This window comes from Gymnoscopelus microlampas (genome assembly GCF_963454915.1).
Source record: "Gymnoscopelus microlampas genome assembly, chromosome: 15".
NCBI classification, from domain to species: domain Eukaryota; kingdom Metazoa; phylum Chordata; class Actinopteri; order Myctophiformes; family Myctophidae; genus Gymnoscopelus; species Gymnoscopelus microlampas.
In genome coordinates, this window is record NC_139952.1 from 47682325 (window position 1) to 47705056 (window position 22732).

Here is a 22732-nt window from a genome sequence, read left to right on the forward strand (position 1 = left end):
AGTCCTGGAGTCTGGACTGTAGAGATGGTGGTCGTGGTAACAGTTACACTCTCACACACAATAGAAAGGACACTGTCCTCCCTGTCAGTCCCTCTGGCTCTAACAGAGTATCAGTGTATCTGGACTGGCCTGCTGGGACTCTGTCCTTTTATAAAGGTTCCTCTGACTCACTGACACACCTGTACACCTTCCAGAACACATTCTCTGAACCTCTCTATGCTGGGTTCAGGTTAGAACCCTGGTCCTCCTCAGTGTGTCTGTGTGAGCAGAGATAGAGTCTCTATGTGAGGATGACATCAGGTCACCATGGTTACTCAACATGTTTGAGTGAGTGCAGGTTGTCATGGTTACCACTGTTGCCAGGATACTTTGAGAGTAGCGAGTCTGACGTCATGGACTCCATATTTGGGCATGAGTGACTCATCATGACATCACGGTGACATCATCATGATGATGTAATAAGCAGCACAGTGACAGTCACACATTAAAGCTCCTGTAGATTCAGTGTTTCTCTAACGTTGTCATGTCAACGACCCCCAATGCATTTGACCTTTGACCCCTGACAACAAGATTTCTGTCGTTAAAAATGTTACAAATGATAAAATCCTAAAATAGCAGATCTACAAGCTCACAACGCGTCACATTACGACACATTGTGAGCTTGTAGATCAGCTATTTTCCTATAGCAAAGTATTTGATGGTTCAAGTGGTTACACTGATTGTGATGTTGTATATTTAATGATTTAGCTTAGGACCCCCTGGTATCCCCTCAAGGACCCCCGGGGGCCCCTGGACCTCACTTTGAGAACCAGTCGTCTCTAAATCAGTTTAAACACGTTAACCTCTGTATATATTGGCTATTTGAAAGTAGCAGATCTACAAGCTCACAACTTGTCACATCTTGACACATTGTGAGCTTGTAGATCTGCTACTTTAAAAAAAGTAAGATTTTTTTTAAATATTATATACTTTAGAAAATGATATCCTAAATCTTGTTGGCCTGCATGGTTCCAGACCAATCTGCCATTGGGCTGGCCCCTCTCAATAGAGATTGGATCCGAAGATGTGAGGGACCAATTAGGGCCCAGTATGCAAATGTGGGTTTATCACCAGAGGCATTTTTTTAAATTTGCATTTAAATTATTTTGAGTGAAAACAAACAAACAAACAAACAAACAAACAAACAGGTTGTAAAGTAAAAAATACCTCAAAATGTTACTTAAAAATACCTCAAAATGTTACTTAACGCGTTAAGTAAAGCACTTGAGTAAATGTACTTAGTTACTTTGCCCCTCGGAAATGCAGGTTCCACACAGAGATTCCAGACTAATCTACACAGTAATATTAGTCTGGCCATGCCAGACTAAGCATTTTAATCGTCATGTGAGAGTGTCACAATTATTTTAACCACTTAGCTTTGGCTATTCAAAAATAGCAGATCTACAAGCTCATAGCGCGGCACCGAGTGCCGCGCTATGAGCTTGTAGAGCGAACATTTTTAACTCAAATCTTTGCTTCTGGGGGTCCCTGGAACAAAACATTTTCATATGGGGTCCGTGGCACAAATGTGTTCAAATGGGGGTCCCTGGCACAAATAAGTTCAAATGGGGGTCCGTGCCACAAATGTGTTCAAATGGGGGTCCGTGGTACAATTTTTTTCATATGAGGGTCCCTGGCACAAATGTATTCAAATGGGGGTCCCTGGCACAAATATGTTCAAATGGGGGTCCCTGGCACAAATAAGTTCAAATGGGGGTCCCTGGCACAATTATGTTCAATTGGGGGGTCCCTGGCACAAATATGTTCAAATGGGGGTCCCTGGTCAAATCCATATTAATGTCAAACTCTATGGTATAAAATGAGTCATCACCACAGGAAGCTTTAGATCTTAGATTAGATTAGATAGAAGTGAACAAACCTCCACTCCATACATTTATAAATATGTATCATAAATACTGTCCATCAACACTGATGATGATGATGATGATGATGATGATGTAAATATCAGTGTCATATTGTGTCTCTTATGATACAAACTCATATTTTATGTAATATATATATATATTTTTTTATTTGTATACACAATGAACTGAGAAAAGCTGTATATTTGATCATGTAATTATGACAGTAATAATATTGTTTCTTGTATATATAAACCTTTATACTTTAACCACTTGAACCCCATATACTTTATTGACTGGGGTCCCCCAGGGTTCTGTAATTGGTCCCCTGCTTTTTCCCCCTCTACACCAGATCTCTTTGGTGTAAATAGCAGATCTACAAACTATCTACTAGCTAAGATCTACGTCACAAAGTGACACATTGTGAGCAGTGTTCATTTTGACAGCAAATTATAGTCATATTTTAGTCATTCTGAAATGTTTTTGTTTTAGTCTAGTTTTAGTCGACTAAATATCATGAGATTTTAGTCGAATAAAATGTCTTTTTGAGGGCCATGATGGCGTCGTAATTCCTGATTTATACTTGGCTGGTGCCAAAAATAGCCGACCTACAAGCTCACAACGAGCCTGTGGCGTGTTGTGAGCTTGTAGATCCGTTATTTTCAGAGTGCATGGACTTGCATGGACAATCACTCTGGATTCAAACATCTACTAAATGTGTTAATGAACTCAAATCAATCATTGTTTATTCATTGATTCATTATTACATCATTGTTTCCTCACTCATTCCATGATTGTGTTTTCATTGAATATGAATGTGATATTATTCTCATTCTTCACATGTTATTGTATGATCATGTGTAGAAGTATGAATAGTTTAATAAATGTATTCTTGACAGTCTGTCGTTGTTCCTGTGTATTGATATTCATAGTGTTGTCATGACAACATGGCCACAGCTCATTGGTCATGTATAATAACTACGTTGGATCCATTGGAACAAAGGTTATTATTTTCCAAACAAAGGGATTCTACCGTTGCGCCTCAGACTTAAAGGGCCAGTCCGGTGCGTCACAAGTGTAGGATAATAATAGCAGAAGAGCAGAACGCTGGAGCAACACGGACAGTTTAGGCCTTTTATTTAATACGGTGCAGGTAACAAGTAGACTGACGTTTCCTCACAGTCATCATGACTCTGAGGAAGGTCCAATGACCGAAACTGAGAGAGAGAACCTCCACTACATTTCATACATTTATACAACACTATCATTGTGTGTTGTGTTGCATTCATGTTAAAGTGCATTTTCAGACAGTTAACCTCTTAAATTCCCCCAATTTTTATTTTTTACTGAAAATAGCAGATCTACAAGCTCACAACGCTGCGAGCCGTTGTGAGCTTGTAGATCTGCTATTTTTGGGCTAATGTTCCCCTCAGAATAGACGGGTTTCCTGTTTGTAAACATGAGAGGATATGCGTGCGCAGTGGAGGGGTGAGCTTATAGAGGGCGCTATTACCTGCAGCAGGTCAAATGTCCATTCATAAAAGAAATGGTCTTCACCGGGTTTAATGAAAGTAGATTAAATTATGCAGTTTGTAATATCTTGTTTACTCAATAAAAATGATTTGTCGGAAGTTGGATCTGTCCTTTATTTGTATATAATAGCAGCATTATGCCTATCTAACTCCCGAACACAACAACAGAGTGAACGGCACTTCCGGGTTCGTTCTACCCCGGGCATGCGCAGATTGCGCATTCTGCTGTGATGACGTCGCGCGGAAACCTATATGGATGCTAGAGTTCAAGTGTCCAGAATCCATGACTTTGATCCATGAATATGATTATTTTGGGGGGTCCCCAGTACAAATAGGATACTTTTGGGGGGTCGCACCCTGAACAGATTGAGAACCACTGCTATAATGGAGCGTCCATCAAGCTGTCTTTTAGCAACTGGAGATGTGAGTCTAGAACAGAGGGTGTGGCTTATTGTTTAGAAACATGTGACATTAATGTGACATAAAACACAAATGTCACATGTGTGTTTTATTATGCATGTTTCTTTGTGTGTCTTGGAATGAGCAGGAACTTACATTTTAGGAAAAGACCCCTATCCCACATGTCGCCACAAGGGGGCAAATCAGGTGGTTTTAGGAGGTCATGTGACATCTTTCTTCAAGGAAGAGAGAAAGAACAACATCAGTTTGTCCCTGTTTGTTCAGGTAAATAAAGTATTAGAACATAAAACATGTTCAAAATAAGCTCTGTGATGTAAAACAAAGCTTGTCTTGAGGGTTTTACCAGAAATGTGGTGATTGTGTTTTAGTTTATTGTGTGTAGTTGAATCTAAAGGTCTAAGCAGTCAGATTGATGGCGGCCATTACTGCTGCTCACACACACACACACACATACACACACACACACACACACACACACACACACACACACACACACCCCTGTGTTTTGGTTTGTTTCACTTTTACAGTATTTGTGTTTCTGCCTTTAGTGTTTAAAGCTCCTGTTGTGTGTTTAATCCATCAGGACCGGGAACGCATCTGTGCCATTCTTTTTACATTTCTTTGGGCTATTCAAAAATAGCAGATCTACAAGCTCATAGCGCGGCACCGAGTGCCGCGCTATGAGCTTGTAGATCTGCTATTTTTGGGGGAAATCGTGGGTCTTTGAATATATATATTTTAAGTTAACATTTGTAACTTAAATCTTTGCTTCTGGGGGATTCTACAAATGTCTCCTAAATCCTGACAGTTCTGAAAAAAACACAAACATAAACAAAAAGCAACATAAGAAAAAAACATGTTGCTATAATATCAGTGGTTCTCAAATTGTATTTGGCCGTGGACCCCCATCAAAACATATTTTGTTCCAGGGACCCCCCAGAAGAGAAGATGTATATTATTCAAAGATTTTCACAAATGTTCACGATTTTTCAAAAAATAGCAGATCTACAAGCTCATAGCGCGTCACTCGGTGCCGCGCTATGAGCTTGTAGATCTGCTATTTTTAAATAGCCAAAGAAATGTTAAAATGACACACAGATGCGTTCCCGGTCTTAAAGGGTTAATATGTTAGTCTACCTTTTGTGTTGAGAAATGTTTATTTTTGGTGTTGATAAATGAGTTAATTCTCTCCAGTAGGGTCTTGTAAAGTGTCTTTCTAGTAAGTCAATACAGTATTAACTGTTGTCAGAGCAGAAGTATGGAATAATGTTAATTCATGTTTATGCATAAATATATTTTTTCAAAAATAGCAGATCTACAAGCTCATAGCGCGGCACTCGGTGCCGCGCTATGAGCTTGTAGATCTGCTATTTTTGAAAAATCCCTGCCACAAAATGTTTTTTCAGACGGGGGGGTCCGCAGCCAAATACATGTAATTTTGGGGGTCCTTGTCACTCCATGGAGACGTGAATTCATGGATATTTATTAGTTTTTGGCTCATTTCTAAGACATTATAATGTGATGACCAGCGGACCGGTAGGCAGTGTTTCTGGTAGGAGACACAAACGAGACTCTTTGTGTCTCCTACCGGAACCGCTGCCGGTGATCAAATTATTGTCTTAGGAATGAGACAAAAAAAAAAAAAGAAATATCCATGAATTCACGTCTCCATGGAGTGACTAATCCATAGAAAAAAAGTCATTTTGGGGGTGAACTATCCCTTTAAGAGATGTAAATCACTGGACCATGGAAAGGAGGTGTCATTCACTGCAGCCGTTTCTCCTTTTTCTCCTTTTGAACATAATAGTGTTTTGTATTTGTTGATGACATGTATTATTGTGTTATTTTATTTTTGCTATGTTGATGAATTGAATGCATAGGACCACAATGGAAACAAGTCCCCATGACTTTTTTATGTTCTCCTTTTTATCCTTAATGACTAAAAGGACCACCTGCTGTGTTTACATTTATGACACTAATAAAGTATCAAATCAATCAATCAATCAATGAAGTCCATTGTGTTCCAGGTGAAGCTGGTGTCAGAGCTTCTACCTGAAGAACGTCCAGACCCAGGAGACCAGAACCCTGACCCACTTCCTCTTCCTCAGCTGGCCCGCCCAGGGCATCCCCACCTCCACGCTACCCCCTGCTGGACTTCCTCAGGTATTGCAGCCTGCCTGGGGCATAATGATGACAGCACTGTCCTGAACACATTCCAGTCCTTCTGTAGGCTATGACAACAGTTAGCTACAGCATTGCTTCTCAATGTGGGCTCCGGGGACCCCCAGGGGTCCTTGTGGGGGGGGGGTTCTAGGGGGTCCCCAGCTAAATTAGTTAACATAGCATCACAATTATTTTAACCACTTTATCCATGTTGGATATTAAAAAATAGCAGATCTACAAGCTCACAGCGCGTCACTTTGTGCCGCACTGTGATCTTGTACATCTGCTATTTGTGAAATATGTTTTAATTCTATCGAAAATGTTTTGGATGTTGTTTTTTTTTACCTAAATCTTCTCTTCTGGGGGTCCCTGGCACAGAGCCTTTTCAGATGGGGGTCCCTGGCACAGAGCCTTTTCAGATGGGGGTCCCTGGCACAGAGCCTTTTCAGATGGGGGGTCCCTGGCCAAATACATATACAATGTGGGTGTCCTTGTCCTTGAAAAGGTTTGAGAACCACTGATCTATAAAACATGTTCACATACATGTCCATCCTAAAGCCATGTAAGTGAAGGTGTAGTGGTTGTGAACGAGGATCCTGACAGATTCACTAGAGCAGCTCTGAATCTGTTCTTCAGAGATTACAAAGTGAGTGACAGGTGGGTCACTGGTTATTGGGACAGAATGCTCTGCAAGATACTCCGTTTTTTACAATGTGCTGACTGCAAAAAACTATCGGCCGCACAACATGACTTTAACAGACCGTGCCCTTACCCAATAACACTGTTACTTCTTTCTTCCGTCCGTCCGTCCGTCTCTCAGCATATTTTATGTCATTATTAACAGACAGATTTGACACAACAATGAACACAAGCCATTGCCTGACGGCATCCGCCTTGTATGCACACACACTCAATTGGCATCACCTCTAGGGTTTAAGACAGTGGTTTTCAACAACCAGTGGTCTGGGGACCACCAGTGGTCCTTGAGGGAGTACCAGGGGGGTCCCCAGCAAACTTAGTTAATAGCGCCACGATCATTTTTAACCACTTAGCTTTGGCTATTCAAAAATAGCAGATCTACAAGCTCATAGCGCGACACCGAGTGCCGCGCTATGAGCTTGTAGATCTTCTATTTTTTGAAAACCTTGAAAAAGTGTGCATATCTTTGAATATTTAGATTTTTTTAAAGCGAAAATTAACTGATATCTTTGCTTCTGGGGGTCCCTTAAAAGCTGCTATATGATATGTGAAGAGCACACTGAGGAGTTGTTGTGGTTCCTCCATGTATTATCTAACATTAGATTAAATTCCACTTTATTGATCCTATAGGCAGGAACTTAAGACTTACAAGATCATATGAAAAGTGCAAACGGTGCATTTAAAAAAAAAACTACAATCTTGCAGGATAGAAGCATCTATTAAGATAAAACAAAAAACAGCATTTTTTAGTGTGAAGGTGAAGCAGTCTAGTCATCAGTCTCTGGACCCAGAGCTTTTCTTATGTGATTCCCATGTCTTTCCTTGTTTATTTGCTGGAGAACTTCTGTCGTCTGGTCCAAGTTCCTCTCTTGACTTGCAGGCGTGTTTTAAAGGTCTTAAAAAGTCCTGAAATTGTAACTTTACAAAAATGTGCAGATACCCTGCATACACCTTTACTGTACGTTGGTTTGTTTACCGTTGAGTAAGAAAACAATGTTGAGCTAATCATATGTGGACCCCGCCCCCCCCCCCAAAATAAATTGGGACCCCCGGTTTGGGAACCATTGTCTTAAAGGGGCTACACCATGAATTAAAAAAATATATATTATATATAAATATTGCCCCCTAATACGTTTTAAACAGGTTGTAAGCCTAAAAAACATCCAGATATTTTTTCTCACAATCTTACTGTCTGTCATTCCAAGCTTTTTCAGCTGCAATACCAAAACGTCCTATTGGGCAGGGGGGAGCTACTGAGCAATTCTGTCTGGCCATCATCAATGCAAAATCAGGGCAAGTGACATCACTTGCCCTGCCATTCTGAAATGGCCTGTTCAGACACGCCCATTCAGGAAATCCATGAAATGAGCATGAATGACTGAATGTTAAAAAAAAATATTTTTTGGGGTACAAGAGACACTGGGGAGCCCAAAAAATACTAAAAACCTAAAAAAAAATGAAATTCATGGTGTAGCCCCTTTAAGCCACCGAGCCACTGAGTTTGGACGCACAACGTCATCTTGTTCTCTGGGTTATTAGATTTGTGCAGAACTGGGATTGGAACTCATAAAGCGTTTTAATGTGAACATTTATAATATTGAGACACTTAAGCAGTGATACAAGAGGTGCTGGTGTGCTGCAGTCGTACGCCAAGGCTGAATCATTAGAAAGAGTAAAAATACCCTGAAAATTACACATTTTTAATTTTCAGGGTCCCTGGAACAACATATTTTGAGATGGAGGGTCCGCGGCCAAAAACATATAATTTTGGGGGTCCTTGACATGAAAACGTTTGAGAACCACTGATCTACACAACACCTCGCTCTGTTGTTCATTCCCCTTTCTAAAACACTGGTGACCATTCTGCAACGGCTTTGTCTTTCTCATTCATCTCTCTACCGCTTTGTGTGTGTGTGTGTGTGTGTGTGTGTGTGTGTGTGTGTGTGTGTGTGTGTGTGTGTGTGTGTGTGTGTGTGTGTGTGTGTGTGTGTGTGTGTGTGTGTGTGTGTGTGTGTATTGCGTAACAGCAGCACGTTTCCTGCCTCGCTCAAGAGGATGTCTGTGATTGGTTGGCTTCAGCCGTCGTTCTCTAAAGAAAGCGTGAGATGAGGTTTGTGGTTGGCTGGCCTCAGCTGTACATTTAGGGCAAGCGCAACAACGTATGTTTTCATTGGCTGAGCTGTACAGGCTGGGGAAATATTATATCGTCAACATTGTTGCCTTTTGGGCGGTAGTGGCTCAGGGGTAGAGTGGCCGGGTAGAGTGAACTGGAAACCGCAAGGTTCCCAGTTCGATTCCCGGGCTGGGGCGCTCCCCCAGAGTTAGTGTGGAAGTGTCCTTGAGCAAGATGCTGAACCCCTAATTGCTCCCTATGAGCAGGTTGGTGCCTTGCATGGTTTCCTCCTCCATCAGTGTATGAATGTGTGTGTGTGAATGGGTGAATGGCACAATCAATGTAAAGCGCTTTGGATAAAAGTGCTGTATGAATGCACCATTTACCATTTTGTGATATTCATATTCATATTGTGCATGTTCATACCGAGATAACGATACGACACTAGACATCATACATACTATATAACATGACATCATAGAAGCACATGTGACATAATAACATGTTCAGTCACAGCTCTGCTGTCTTGTCAAACAGATGTCTGTGACAAGCAGCCTCCTAGCTCCTCCTACAGTCAGTGACATCACTCCATCTTCACAAGATGTCAGTCTGGTTCAGTGACCCCCCCCCACCCCCAAAAAAAGGAAAAGACTTATTTTGTCTGGAGTGGATACTCTGTGTGCGTGTGCATGTGTTCATGTGTGCAAATTAGTGTTTCAAACTTTATCATGTGAAGGACCCCCAAATTAATATCTTGATTTTGTGAAGGACTTCATATGAAAATATGTTTTTGCCATGCAGGGACCCCCATAAGAGATGTGGTGTTCAAATATAATAATGTATTTTATTTTTATTACAGACAGACAAAAAAACAAACAAACTGGAAAACTCTTGTTACACAACACCTGTGTGTGTGTGTGTGTGTGTGTGTGTGTGTGTGTGTGTGTGTGTGTGTGTGTGTGTGCGCGCGCGCACGTGTCCCCATGTCACACACCATGTACGCTGTAACTGTAGACACTCCCACTATGATAGAACTTTATGTGTTAATACACCGTCAACCATTTTGACACAACATCACAGAAAACTGAACAGCATGGACTCCATTTTGATTTGTGACATCACGTTAAACCCTAAAGATTAATATAGGGTAAGTGTAATTAATCAATATATACTATAACTAATGTCTCTAGTCTGGGGTTATATAGTTGATTGTTGGGTCTTTATACTATAACTTGGTCATAAAAGGTTAACATGCAAACAATGAACTTCTTACTTAGGCTTTTACCTCTTTCTCTCGCTCGCTCTCTCTCTCTCTCTCTCTCGCTCGCTCGCTCGCTCGCTCGCTCTCTCTCTCTCATATCAACACCAACATGTATCAGACAGATCCTGTTAAAGGCCGAATTAACCGTTTGTGGTTTCCTGGGCTTTAGGTGCGCTTGGGGCTGAAAAGGCTTGGGTTTGGGTCGGGGGGGCGGGGGTGCTGTCAATGTTCTCTTCCTCAGCAGGGTGATGGGTGATGGGTGCTGCCGCCACAGTTGCTGTTTCATCACCCTAACCCTCCAGACATGATTTATTTCAGCCTGTGCTTTAACCCATTAAAACCGGGAAAGCATCTTTGTCATTTTAGATTTTAGCTTTGATATATGAGTGTGTGTGTCACGACTTTTCAAAACATAGCAGATCTACAAGCTCATCAGCTTGTAGATCTGCTATTTTTCAAAAAGTATGAACATTTGTGCAAATCTTTGAATATATATATATGAAATATATTCTTTTTTTAAAGCAAACATTTTTAACTCAAATCTCTGCGTCTGGGGGGTCCTTGGAACAATATATTTTGAGATGGGGGTCTGCAGCCAAATACATATCATTATGGGGGTAATAATAATAATAGTAAACATAAGTAATGAGTTATGACTCTGACATTTTTCATAGTGAGTCTCCTCGGCAGTTTACTGTAAATCATGTGATGTGACCACAGAGGAAGTTGGTCCTTGCTGCTTTCAGTTCCTGTCTGCCTGTCTGACTGTATGTCTGTCTTTCTGTCTGTAGTTCCAACCATCCCTCTGGCTGTCTCTGTGATTTCATATACTACAGTTGAGGGGGGCTACGCCCCCCTCAACCCCAGCCGCGCACGGGGCCCAGCGTGGCCGCGTGTATATTGGGGGACCCAAATCGCCGGAGTGAAACTGTGGAAAAGTTTTTTTGAAAAAGGCAAAAATTAGAAGAAATAATATTTTTCATGTTTCAGGGGGTCCACAGGGGGTCCGCGGACCCCCTGCTGGTCCACTGAGCCCCTGTGGAGTGTTGGGACGCGCGGGGACACCCCTGGAACATTGCGGACCCCTACGGTGTTTTTTTTTTTTGTCATGAAGGTGGTTGCTTGTTTCTGGCGCTTGTTTTTAGAGAACCTGGCATGCCTGGCAACCCGACTGACATCACTGACGTATCCTTGGTATTTGTACTTCCGGGTTGCATAATGATGACATCACTGTCGAGTCCTTTGGTGTCATGAAGCTAGAACGGTTTGTTTACCACATTAGCCTGGGCAACGTGCTGTGCTGTGGCCGTCGCTGTTTGTTTGTGTGTTTGGGATGAACATGGCACGTGAAGGACGGACATATTGTGATCGAGACATGAGTGAAGTGAAAGTAACGGCCTGGGTGGAACAAAGGAGGTACGTAAGAAGGGGGGGGGGTTGAAGCAAAGGAGCTGCGTGTGTGGTGTTGTGGAGGACATGGGCAGAGTGCAATGGCGGCCGCTCGTGTTGTTTCGGCGAAACCCGTCGGCGTTCGGTGTCGGTGGTGTGCACGGTAAACGGTACGAAAGTGATTCACCTTCCGTTTTGTCCGACATTTGGTGAGTAGAATTAATTATGTTGCGCGGTGGAAAAGGTGTAGTGAGCAATGAGATGTCCCCTACGCGACGCGTAAATTCAGCGCGGCCGCCGTGGCGAGTCAGTTGGCGACATGTGGTCTGGCGGTGCGTTGTTTATTCCATAACAGAGCTGTGGGGTGTCCCCACCGAGGGTGCGGAAGTCGGTCGCCATTTATATAGTTAGATATAATTACATTATATTATATTTAATAGTATATTCAATAGTAAATAAAATAATCAAATGTTTTATGGTCATGATTCACCAGGAGTCTGGATGTCTTGGTTCCAGGCTTAAACAAATTTATATAAATATTTTTCAGAAATCTCTATGGGGAAAAAAACATTGGGTTTTCCATATGTGGCACCACAAAATGGCCGCCACTGCTATGCCCTATTGGAAATAAATTGGGCCTCTTCCTTACTTCCTTCACAGATGCTAATAAAGGTTGTGTTCCATTCTGGTCAAACAGAGTCAGGGTGTTGACTCACTGGAAACACTCTGCTACACCAGAGGGTCTCAAAGTGTGGTCCAGGGACCCTCATGGTTCCTTGAGGGGGTTCCACATGGACCCTTACGGGTGTGTAACTCTATGACTCTGAGTCACTCCATTATGCAAATGAGTCTAAATAGAGCTTCATGTACATAGTGGACACGGGTCATGATTCTGCTTTCAAGTAAATCACATTTATCACAGATGTTTCATTAAATATGACATGTTCCTATTTTGTGGGTCTTAAGTACCAGGTCTTCTGACTTAACTTAAAACCTGGAGGCGTGGCCAATGTTGCATCACTATTTTCAGTGACCAAAATGCATTGGCCACGCCTCCATGTGTTAAGTTAAGTCATAAGATTTGGTACTTGAGACGTGCAAAATAGGTCCCTCAATGTCCCAGTGTTAGAATCCTTTCAGTTGAAATGCAGCCACACAGTTTATACAGTTTAGCTTTAAACATGTTTGAACAGTGTTTAAGCTAACAAGCTAGCGGTAGCCTACATGTTGCTGTCAGAGCAGTAGTGTTGTTGAACAATGTTTAAGCTAAGAAGCTAACGGTGGCTTACATGCTGTTGTCAGAGTAGTGTTGTTTTACATTGTTTAAGCTAACAAGCTAATGGTAGCCTACATGCTGCTCTCAGAGCAGTAGTGTTGTTGAACAGTGTTTAAGCTAACAAGCTAATGGTAGCCTACATGCTGCTGTCAGAGCAGTTGGGTTGTTCTACATTGTTTAAGCTAACAAGCTAACAGTAGCCTGCATGGTGCTATCCAGAGCAGTAGTGTTGTTGAATAGTGTTTAAGCTAACAATCTAACGATAGCCTGCGTGCAGCTTTCAGAGCAGTAGTGTTTTTGAACAGTGTTTAAGCTAACAAGCTAACAATAGCTTACATGCTGTTGTCAGAGCACTAGTGTTATTGAACAGTGTTTAAGCTAACAAGCTAACGGTAGCCTTTATGCTGTTCTTAGAGCAGTAGTGTTGTTGAACAGTGTTTAAGCTAACAAGCTAATGGTAGCCTGCATGCTGCTGTCAGAGCAGTAGTGTTGTTGAACAGTGTTTAAGCTAACAAGCTAATGGTAGCCTGCATGCAGCTGTCAGAGCAGTAGTGTTGTTGAACAGTATTTAAGCTAACAAGCTAACGATAGCTTACATGCTTTTGTCAGAGCAGTAGTGTTGTTTTACATTGTTTAAGCTAACAAGCTAACGGTAGTCTTCATGCTGTTGTCCAAGCAGTTGGGTTGTTTTACATTGTTTAAGCTAACAAGCTAACAGTAGCCTGCATGGTGCTATCCAGAGCAGTAGTGTTGTTGAACGGTGTTTAAGCTAACAAGCTAACGGTAGCCTGCATGCTGCTATCCAGAGCAGTAGTGTTGTTGAACAGTGTTTAAGCTAACAAGCTAACGACAGCCTGCGTGCAGCTTTCAGAGCAGTATTTTTTTTGAACAATGTTTAAGCTAACAAGCTAACGATAGCCTTTATGCTGCTCTTAGAGCAGTAGTGTTGTTGAACAGTGTTTAAGCTAACAGGCTAACGGTAGCCTACATGCTGCTGTCAGAGCAGTAGTGTTGTTGAACAGTGTTTAAGCTAACGTTAGCTTGCATGCTGCTGTTAGAGCAGTAGTGTTGTTGAACAGTGTTTAAGCTAACAAGCTAATGGTAGCCTGCATGCTGCTGTCAGAGCAGTAGTGTTGTTGAACATTGTTTAAGCTAACAAGCTAACGATAGCTTACCTGCTTTTGTCAGAGCAGTAGTGTTGTTTTATATTGTTTAAGCTAACAAGCTAACGGTAGTCTTCATGCTGTTGTCAGAGAAGTAGTGTTGTTGAACAGTGATTAATCTAACAAGCTAACGGTAGCCTACAAGCTGCTTTCAGAGCAGTAGTGTTGTTAAACAGTGATCCAGCTAACAAGTTAACGATAGCTTACATGTTGTTGTCAGAGCAGCTGGGTTGTTTTACATTGTTTAAGCTAACAAGCTAACAGTAGCCTTCATGGTGCTATCCAGAGCAGTAGTGTTGTTGAACATTGTTTAAGCTAACAAGCTAACGGTAGCCTGCCTGCTACTGTCAGAGCAGTAGTGTTGTTGACAGTCATGCTTCTGTTGGCTGCAATGTCCATGTTGGAACATCGGGGGCAAACTGACAAATCAGGAACGTGAATAGCGTGTGTGTGTGTGTGTGTGTGTGTGTGTGTGTGTGTGTGTGTGTGTGTGTGTGTGTGTGTGTGTGTGTGTGTGTGTGTGTGTGTGTGTGTGTGTGCAATATTCACAGGTTTAATAAAGACCAAAGATGAGTCATTGTGAGGAGAGAGAGGAGGAGGGACCTGACAAACAGCTCATCCACAGACCAGAGCCTCCATCTGTGTCTATGAAGATTGATGAACCTGTACCTCCACATACACAGTAGGCCAATCCTCCTATTCAATATACACAACACTAACACTGTACTTTTCTATAATCATTAATAATTATCATTTTATGAACAATCATAATATTTTGTAACAATAACAAATATTGAACTAATTGACTCATTCATGATAATTACATGATAATTATAGAAACATTTATATGATTCCAGAAGTCTTTACCACATACCAGAGTCTCCAACCGCCAGCTATGGGTCTATGAAGAGTGACTGGTCTAGAAGAGAACCTCATAACTTCAGTAATGAACCTGGACCTCCACACACACAGTATGTCAATCCTCCTACATAATATACACAACACTTGAACTGTATTTTTAGTAAAACTAGTATAACACGTATGTTGCTGTTTTTCTGATTTCTTGTTGCTGCAATATTGTGAGGCAAAACTCTAAACATCTGCCCTTTTAGATGGGACGTAACAATAACAAATGATGAACAAATGACCTCTTCATTCACATTAATAATTGTAGAACCATTTATATGATTCCAGAAGTCTCTACCACCGACCAGAGTTTCCAACACCAAGCTGTGTGGCTGTGAAGAGTGACTGGCCTAAAGATTATCCTCCTACCTTCAGTAATGAACCTGGACCTCGTCACACACAGTATGCGAATCCTCCTATACAATATACACACACACCAATATAAAGCTGCATTCCCAATTTAGTTTTTTTTTTTAATCTTAAATGATTTGGAATTCTGGTTGAACCACAGACTACAGGATCATCTTATAAGATTATCTCATGGTATTATCTTGAACATGCACATACTACGAGATTTTAAAACAATGAGGCATCACACACTACAGACATACCATCTAATAACGGGGCGACCATAGCTGAGTGGTTAGTGAGCCCGCCAATGGAGCCAGAGGCCCTGGTTGCCACAGGTTCGATTCCAGGCCAGGTCAGCATATGTCTCGATTAAATTAAATTTGTCCCTGAGCAAGACTCTTAACCCCTAATTGCTCACAGGTTCTCATTGGAAACAAGACCGCAAGGACTTTCATGAACAACCTGTTAAAAAGGAATTATCCTAATTATCCTATAACATTATATCCTCCCTGTTCAAAGTGTATCTATGTGTAAGTTACTGTGTGTGCAGTTTGTGAATGAAGTCGTACAAATCACAATGTGGTGTTCAGTGCTGAAGCTGAACTATACATACTGGCTGCTTGTGTGCATGTGCTATCTATGTAATAAACTATGTAAACCATGTATAGACTTATGTGTCTATCAACTGTTAGTGTACAGTATTTTTTGTAAAATTGTACTGTCTCTGTCATTAATAATATTATTTGTCATTTTCTTATGTTGTTGCTGCAATGTTGTCTGGCGTAACACAAAACATTTCCCCTTGTAGATGTAAAATGGGACTTGAAAATTAAATCTACAAATTGACTCAATTCACATGATAATTATAGAAATATGTATATGATTCCAGAATTCTTTACCACAGACCAGAGTCTGCAACAGCCAGCTATGTGTCTATGTGGAGTGACTGGACTAAAGGACACCCTCCTAACTTCAGTAATGAACCTGGACCTCCACACACAGAGTATGTGAATCCTCCTATACAATATACACAACACTATAAAATTGCACTCACACTACAGGATTTTTTTGTATAATTTATTTTCAATCTTAAACTATTTGGAATTCTGGTAGCATCACAAACTACAGGAGAATCTTATAAGATTCCCTCATGGGATTCTCTTAAACATGCACACACTACGACGTACAACGTCCAAAAAAGTCCTTGCGGTCTTGTTTCCATTGAGGTCCTTGGTATTCAGTTCATAAATATATATGTGACAGTTTTTGTCTGGGGTACAGTCATTTCGCTGGTGCCCATTCTTCAGGAAAGCAGATTTTTTTTTTTTTTTTTTTCAAAAATGAGTTAATAGCCCAACCTCTAATTCAAGTGGTGTTTTCTCTACTTAAGAGTTTTAACTTGACTTCGGTTCTATAAGCCGTAGTTTCAAAACTATTCACTCAATCTTATTTACCAATAAATCATTATTTTGCTATGATTCCTTGCTTTCATATGACATGAAAAAATGTAAATGAAAAAATGCTAGATGACTGTCTCCTAGTCAAATTTGGTCACATATAGTAGCAACCAAACAGTTCAAATATCAACACAAAATACAGAGAAAATAACACTATATGTACAAACAAAGATGCATCTTTTTTTGTTTTTAAACATATGTACAAAAAATGGGGTGGGGGGGGGGGGGTACTGGTACTACCTCCTCTTTTTGCCCCCAGAAAGGTGAGTTTTTAAGGTTGTTTTAAATGAGCCCAGCGAACTGCATCTTTTGAGGGATGGGGTTAGACTAATCCAAACCTTGGTGGCAGTGCTGTAGAAGGAGAATTTGCCCATGTTTGTTTTATGGGTGGGTGGTACCAGATCGTTGGTAGCGCTCCCTCTAGTTTCGTGACTGTGGGTGTCACTAACATTTTGGAGGTATTTAGACAGATATGCGGGTATAGGGGGCATTTCGGGCAAATTTACATTTACAATTTTGAAGACCAATCCCATTTGTAGTTGTTTAATCCTGTTTTCTACCCTGAGCCAACCTAGGCTGGCAAAATGAGTGGGAGAGAGGTGGGTCATGGGCCCCAGTCCGAGAAGTAGTCGAATCAGTTTGTTTAGGGAGGTTTGAACCTTAGTCTTCAGTGACACTGAGGTGTTGAAGTACCAAGAGGTGCAAGCATAGTCAAAAAGGGGCTGAATCAGGGCCCCTGAGAGGGTCCCGAGGGAATTTTTGTTGACAAAAGGGGAAACTCTGCCTATAAATCTGGTTCTCTGGTTTACTCTTTTGATCACCTTTGTAGCCATGCTTTCACCTGTCATGTATTTGTCAAGAATACATCCCAAATAGGTAATCTCTTCTTTGCTAGAGATGATTTTGAGATAATTTTGATACGTGATATGTCTGAAAAGACACATTATAGCCTGGGTTTGGATCCGCCCTTCGAGACCATGGATGGGGCTCGTTCTCTCAGTCTACTTCACATCTAGCGGAGCAGCTAAGTGCTACGATCTTTCAATTTATGATAAAAGCGTGAAAATTGGCGTGAGCAGTCTCCATGGGTCACTTGACAAGAATATTGTCTGAGCCATTTGTAATTTCAAGATGGCGGCCATTTTTCAAGATGGCCGACACCTTAGTGGGCAGTTAAGTGATATGATGGTTTATTTGGTGATACAAGCATGAAAATTGGCATGAGCAGTCTCTGTGGGTCACTTGACAATAGGCCACCCACAGCTATTTGAAATTTCAAGATGGCGGCCATTTTTCAAGATGGCCAACACTTTAGGGGAGCAATTAAGTTATATAATGGTTTATTTGGTGATACAAGCATTACATTTGGCATGAGCAGTCTCTAAGGGTTGCTTGACAAGAAAACACTCCCAGCCACTTGAAATTTCTATTTTCAAGATGGTCACCCCCTGGATCCTCAAAAGACATTTTCTCATAGAAATGTACGTTTTGTTTTTCATTAAGGACGATTATTATTATTATTATTATGCTAAAACAGTTGTGTTGATTTGTTGATCATAGATAGATTAGATAAGAGTGAATATCTGCACTACCAGGGCACACTGGTGATATATCACTGCTGTTAAACCTCAGAGTGGGGTTCAATGTCAGCTAATTGAAAGTTAGTATCCCAAATGCTGTCTAATTTACCCCAAAACAGTTACATAGCCGCACCTGAATTGACAGGTTGTGCCAGCGCGGGAGAGCCTAGCCAAGGTTAATGGGGTTTTAATTAACCGGATGGTGTACAGATCGCATGGGATTTAAATGGCATTGGATGAACGATCGGACTAAGTGTTGGGTTAAGGCACAAACTTAGTTGTATCCCATACATCAAAGTGCTTGGTAAAAGGTGGTAAAAGGATAAACCCTCTGCCTCTGCCTATGCTGCAGACATGGCAGAAGCCATCATAACACTTGTGAAAACTAACTGGGACAGATGTTTCATTTGTCAGCAGGTCACCAAGGAAAAACTCATTCAGCCAAGTTTATTCAACAGAGAGCACGATCGTACTGGTCATGATACCATTGCAAGAAATGTTCCATTATTTCATAAGATCAATGCTCTGCCTATCTTACTTAGTCCAACCAGACTAGATGAAGGTGATGGCATAGAAAGCACATTCACAAGAAACAGAGCAACATATCATTCAAGCTGTTCAACAACACAGAGCTGGAAAGGGCCCAAAAGAGAGCATCTACATCTGCTGAAGACACTGAAGATACCAAAGATATCCATGTCAAGAGACTAAGAAGATCTAATGTATGACCGGTCCAGTGATGTCACAACTGTGAACGAGGCCAGGCTTGATCTCTTTGCCAGAAAGCAAAGACGATATGACTTGATCCTGCCAACTCAAGCAGCACTCAAAGAGCATGCCAAACGTGCTTCTTATGAGGCTGGATACGTGTGGGGACAGGCATTGAAGCGACCTCCACAAATGCCGAGCCCATCTGACTGGGGATGGGTGGAACAGGACGAGAAGTGGAAAGTCTTCTGGACTCCACTTCCACCTATTGCGGAGAGTTGTTGGGAGTTGACCAATTGTGGGTGCACCAAGGCATGTACTGGAAGGTGTAAGTGCTTCAGATATGGACCCAGTTTCACATGCCTATGTAATTGCCCCTGCTAGAACCTATATTTGCATGTTTATTTTGCCAGAGTTATTCCCCGTTGTCCTCTGTGTTTTCAAGGGTAGGCCTATGGCTCGGCTTCCCCTCGCCACATCGGCGCATCATGTTTTACTTTGTATCTAGTCTATTACTGTGTAATTTTCAGTTGTTACTTTGTAACATTGCTTCCACTACCTTCCACTGCCATATCTAACAGTGAAGCACATTTTCAGTTTAGTTCCTTAGTATAGTTTGTCATGGTTCCGTGGCTATTGCCATTCAGTGTTAGCCATTGCTCATAATTTTGGAGCACTGTCCGTTCAGCACCACAACTGTGCTTATCAGCACCACAACTGTGTTAATTTATTCATCTTATTTTTTGTTTCCCCACCCCTTAGTATCTATTTGACACATGTAATGGCTGTTAGTTTAAAAAAAAATATATATATATTATCCTCCCTTGTGACTGTTACCTTGTCGTGGTAAGGGAGCTTGTGTAAGCCTACCTCAGTGAACACTGAGAGCTATGCCGGTGGGAGGCAACTCCTGACAGGTTTTACCAAACTGGACAGCTTGTGGGCGAGGAGTCAGACAAAACACAGTCAAACAACCTCTCTTGACAGAGCTTTTTGAGGAACCCAATACATTTCTATGAGAAAAGGTATCATTTAAGGATCCACATGGCGCACGGCAGACATCTTGAAATTTCAAGTGGCTGTGGGCGGTTTCTTGTCAAATGACCTTTTGAGACGGCTCATGGCAATTTTCATGCTTGTATCACCAACTAAATGATTTCTTAAGCTTAACTGCTCCACTAAGGTGGTGGCCATCTTGAAAAATGGCCGCCATTTTGAAATTTCAAGTAGCTGTGGGTGACTTATTGTCAAATGACCCACAGAGACTGCTCATGCCAATTTTCATACTTGTATCACCAAATTAACCATTATATAACTTAAATGCTCCACTAAAGTGTCGGCCATCTTGAAAAATGGCCACCATCTTGAAATTTCAAGTAGCTGTGGGTGGCTTATTGTCAAGTGATCCACAGAGACTGCTCATGCCAATTTTCATGCTTGTATCACCAAATAAACCATCATATCACTTAACTGCCCACTAAGGTATCGGCCATCTTGAAAAATGGCCGCCATCTTGAAATTACAAATGGCTCAGACAATATTCTTTTCAAGTGACCCATGGAGACTGCTCATGCCAATTTTCACGCTTTTATCATCAACTGAAAGATTCTGCCAGAAAAAAGCATTTAGCCGCTCCACTAATCTGTCTCTCATTCACTTCAGATCTGTCTCACTGTGTAGACTGCCTGTCTCTCATTCACTCAACATCGTGTGTCGTTCCACTTGGACAGTAATGATCCGGATAAATATCAAACATGTTTGAAAATTGGATAATCATGCCCGACATTCACTTCAGATCTAGGCTGGGGTACGGAACCCACCCCCGATACTCAAAATCACCCCAATTATCTTTAAGTTCAGCTTTACACAATGCTAAATAACGTGCAAATTACTAGAAAAAGAAAGAAAACAAGACATGGCATGTATATATTAGTTAATCCATTAAGACCAGGAAAAAAGCTGTTTCATTTTAGATTTATTTGGCTATAAAAAAAAATAGCAGATATACAAGCTCATAGCGCGGCACCGATTGCCGAGCTATGAACTTGTAGATCTGCTATTTTTTAGAAACATTGTGTAAATTTGTGCAAATATTTGATTATATATATTTTTAAAGGGAACATTTTTAACTCAAATCTTTACTTCTGGGGGTCCCTGGAACAAAATATTTTGAGATGGGGGTCCACGGCCAAATACATGTCATTTTTGGGGTCCTTGACATGAAAAGGTTTGAGAACCACTGAGCAACTTATTTTTCTTTTCTTTTTTTAAACTGTTAGGATTTAGAAGACATTAGTAGAATACCCCCAGGCAAAAGGGAGGCGTGAATAATCTGTCTCAGTGTGGCGTAGCCAGACGCACACTGTCGTGTGTGACTGCACTGTGTTTTTAAATAATATTTTCTTTTTTTTAACACATTCAGAAAAGCATGCATATGATTTTTTAATTTACATGATAATTTTAGAAACATTTTTATGATTCCAGACCAGAGACTCCAACACCCAGCTATGTGTCTATGAAGACTGACTGGTCTAGAAGAGAACCTCTTAACTTCAGTAATGAACCTGGACCTCCACACACACAGTATGTGAATCCTCCTACACAATATGTACAACACTATAACACAACTAGGGATGGGAGTAACAGATGTTTACATTAATTAATGGATTCATTATTTAAATCATGGATTTTTTTTTACTTAGAACATTCCATTGCATTGTAACATTAAAGTTATATATTTCAACAAGGATGAAACATCATTTTTCATAATCTACCTCTAAAAGATATGGCAACGCTATAACACTACTGGCATGTAAATGAATGCTGTATCCAAACCATCAGGTGTGCAAGGTGCCGTGTCAAATGCACACTATAACTAAGCTTCACACTAACCTTTACATTTGTCAATTGTCAATTTGTCTAATGGGTCGCCGGATATATATCGTTCAAAGGTTGTATATGAAAGATGAAAAGCATTGTTAGGCTTCGTTGGCACAATTTATGCATGTTTAGAGTGAACAATTATTCTTTTTTGTGTTTGTAATAAACTAAATACACGAACAACGCCATGCAACAGAGTTCACTCTGGGCAAGCAGTCTCCTCTCTCTGCTTGTTGTCTGTATTCTTCAGTGTAAGCTATGAATGTAGTTATGTGAAACATGTCTTCACTGAAAGTCATACGTTACATCAATAGATTCTGGAAGTAGATTTGTTTACCTCATCAAAGCATCAGTGATGAAGAAAATCAAGAGTTAGATAAGAAACATGCATTCACATTATTAAAATATGCTTGGACCTAACTCATTTCCATCTGCAGCTATTATTGTTTTTGTATTTAAAAATAAAGTGCAACAGTAATATAATGGGTAGAAAGCCTGGGCGGGGGGGGGCGTCTCAGGTTCGAGCTCCAGCTATGTGTAAAGGTGTCCATGAGCAAGGCACTTAACCCCTAATTGATAGTTAACCCACCTGGAGTCAGTTTTCAGTTGGGTGAAGCTGGACACTCTTCTTCTTTGTTTCTAGCAGGATTGATGTGCAGAGAGCAGAGTCTCCTGTACCCAGCTGTGTCTCCATGAACAGTGACTGGTCCATGGATCACCCTCATAACTTCACATCCAGACACCACTCTACTGATCAAAGGTTTGAATTGAGCACACAGATGATTGGAACAGTAACACTGGACAAGCATCATTGAACATGAAAAAACAGAGGTCATCATGATGTGTTCACATGTTTTCATCAATCCCTTTAAATTACTGTATAAAAGTCAATACATACTTGATCAAATTACCAACACATATCATCATGTGAAA

General features: G+C 41.0%; 2 protein-coding genes across 2 annotated transcripts in view; both read left to right on the top strand.

Annotated features, from left to right (window-relative positions):
- LOC311062402 (uncharacterized protein) overlaps positions 1–22732 on the top strand; it is a 700443-nt gene that overhangs the window by 31538 nt on the left and 646173 nt on the right. The window contains exons 12-14 of the mRNA XM_084081416.1: positions 16064–16177; positions 21425–21502; positions 22443–22559. Coding sequence (XP_083937542.1) covers positions 16064–16177; positions 21425–21502; positions 22443–22559 — 309 coding nt within the window. The remainder of the gene's footprint in view (positions 1–16063; positions 16178–21424; positions 21503–22442; positions 22560–22732) is intronic.
- Positions 1–22732, top strand: part of LOC311062422 (stonustoxin subunit beta-like) — a 55485-nt gene that overhangs the window by 786 nt on the left and 31967 nt on the right. The window lies entirely within an intron of this gene.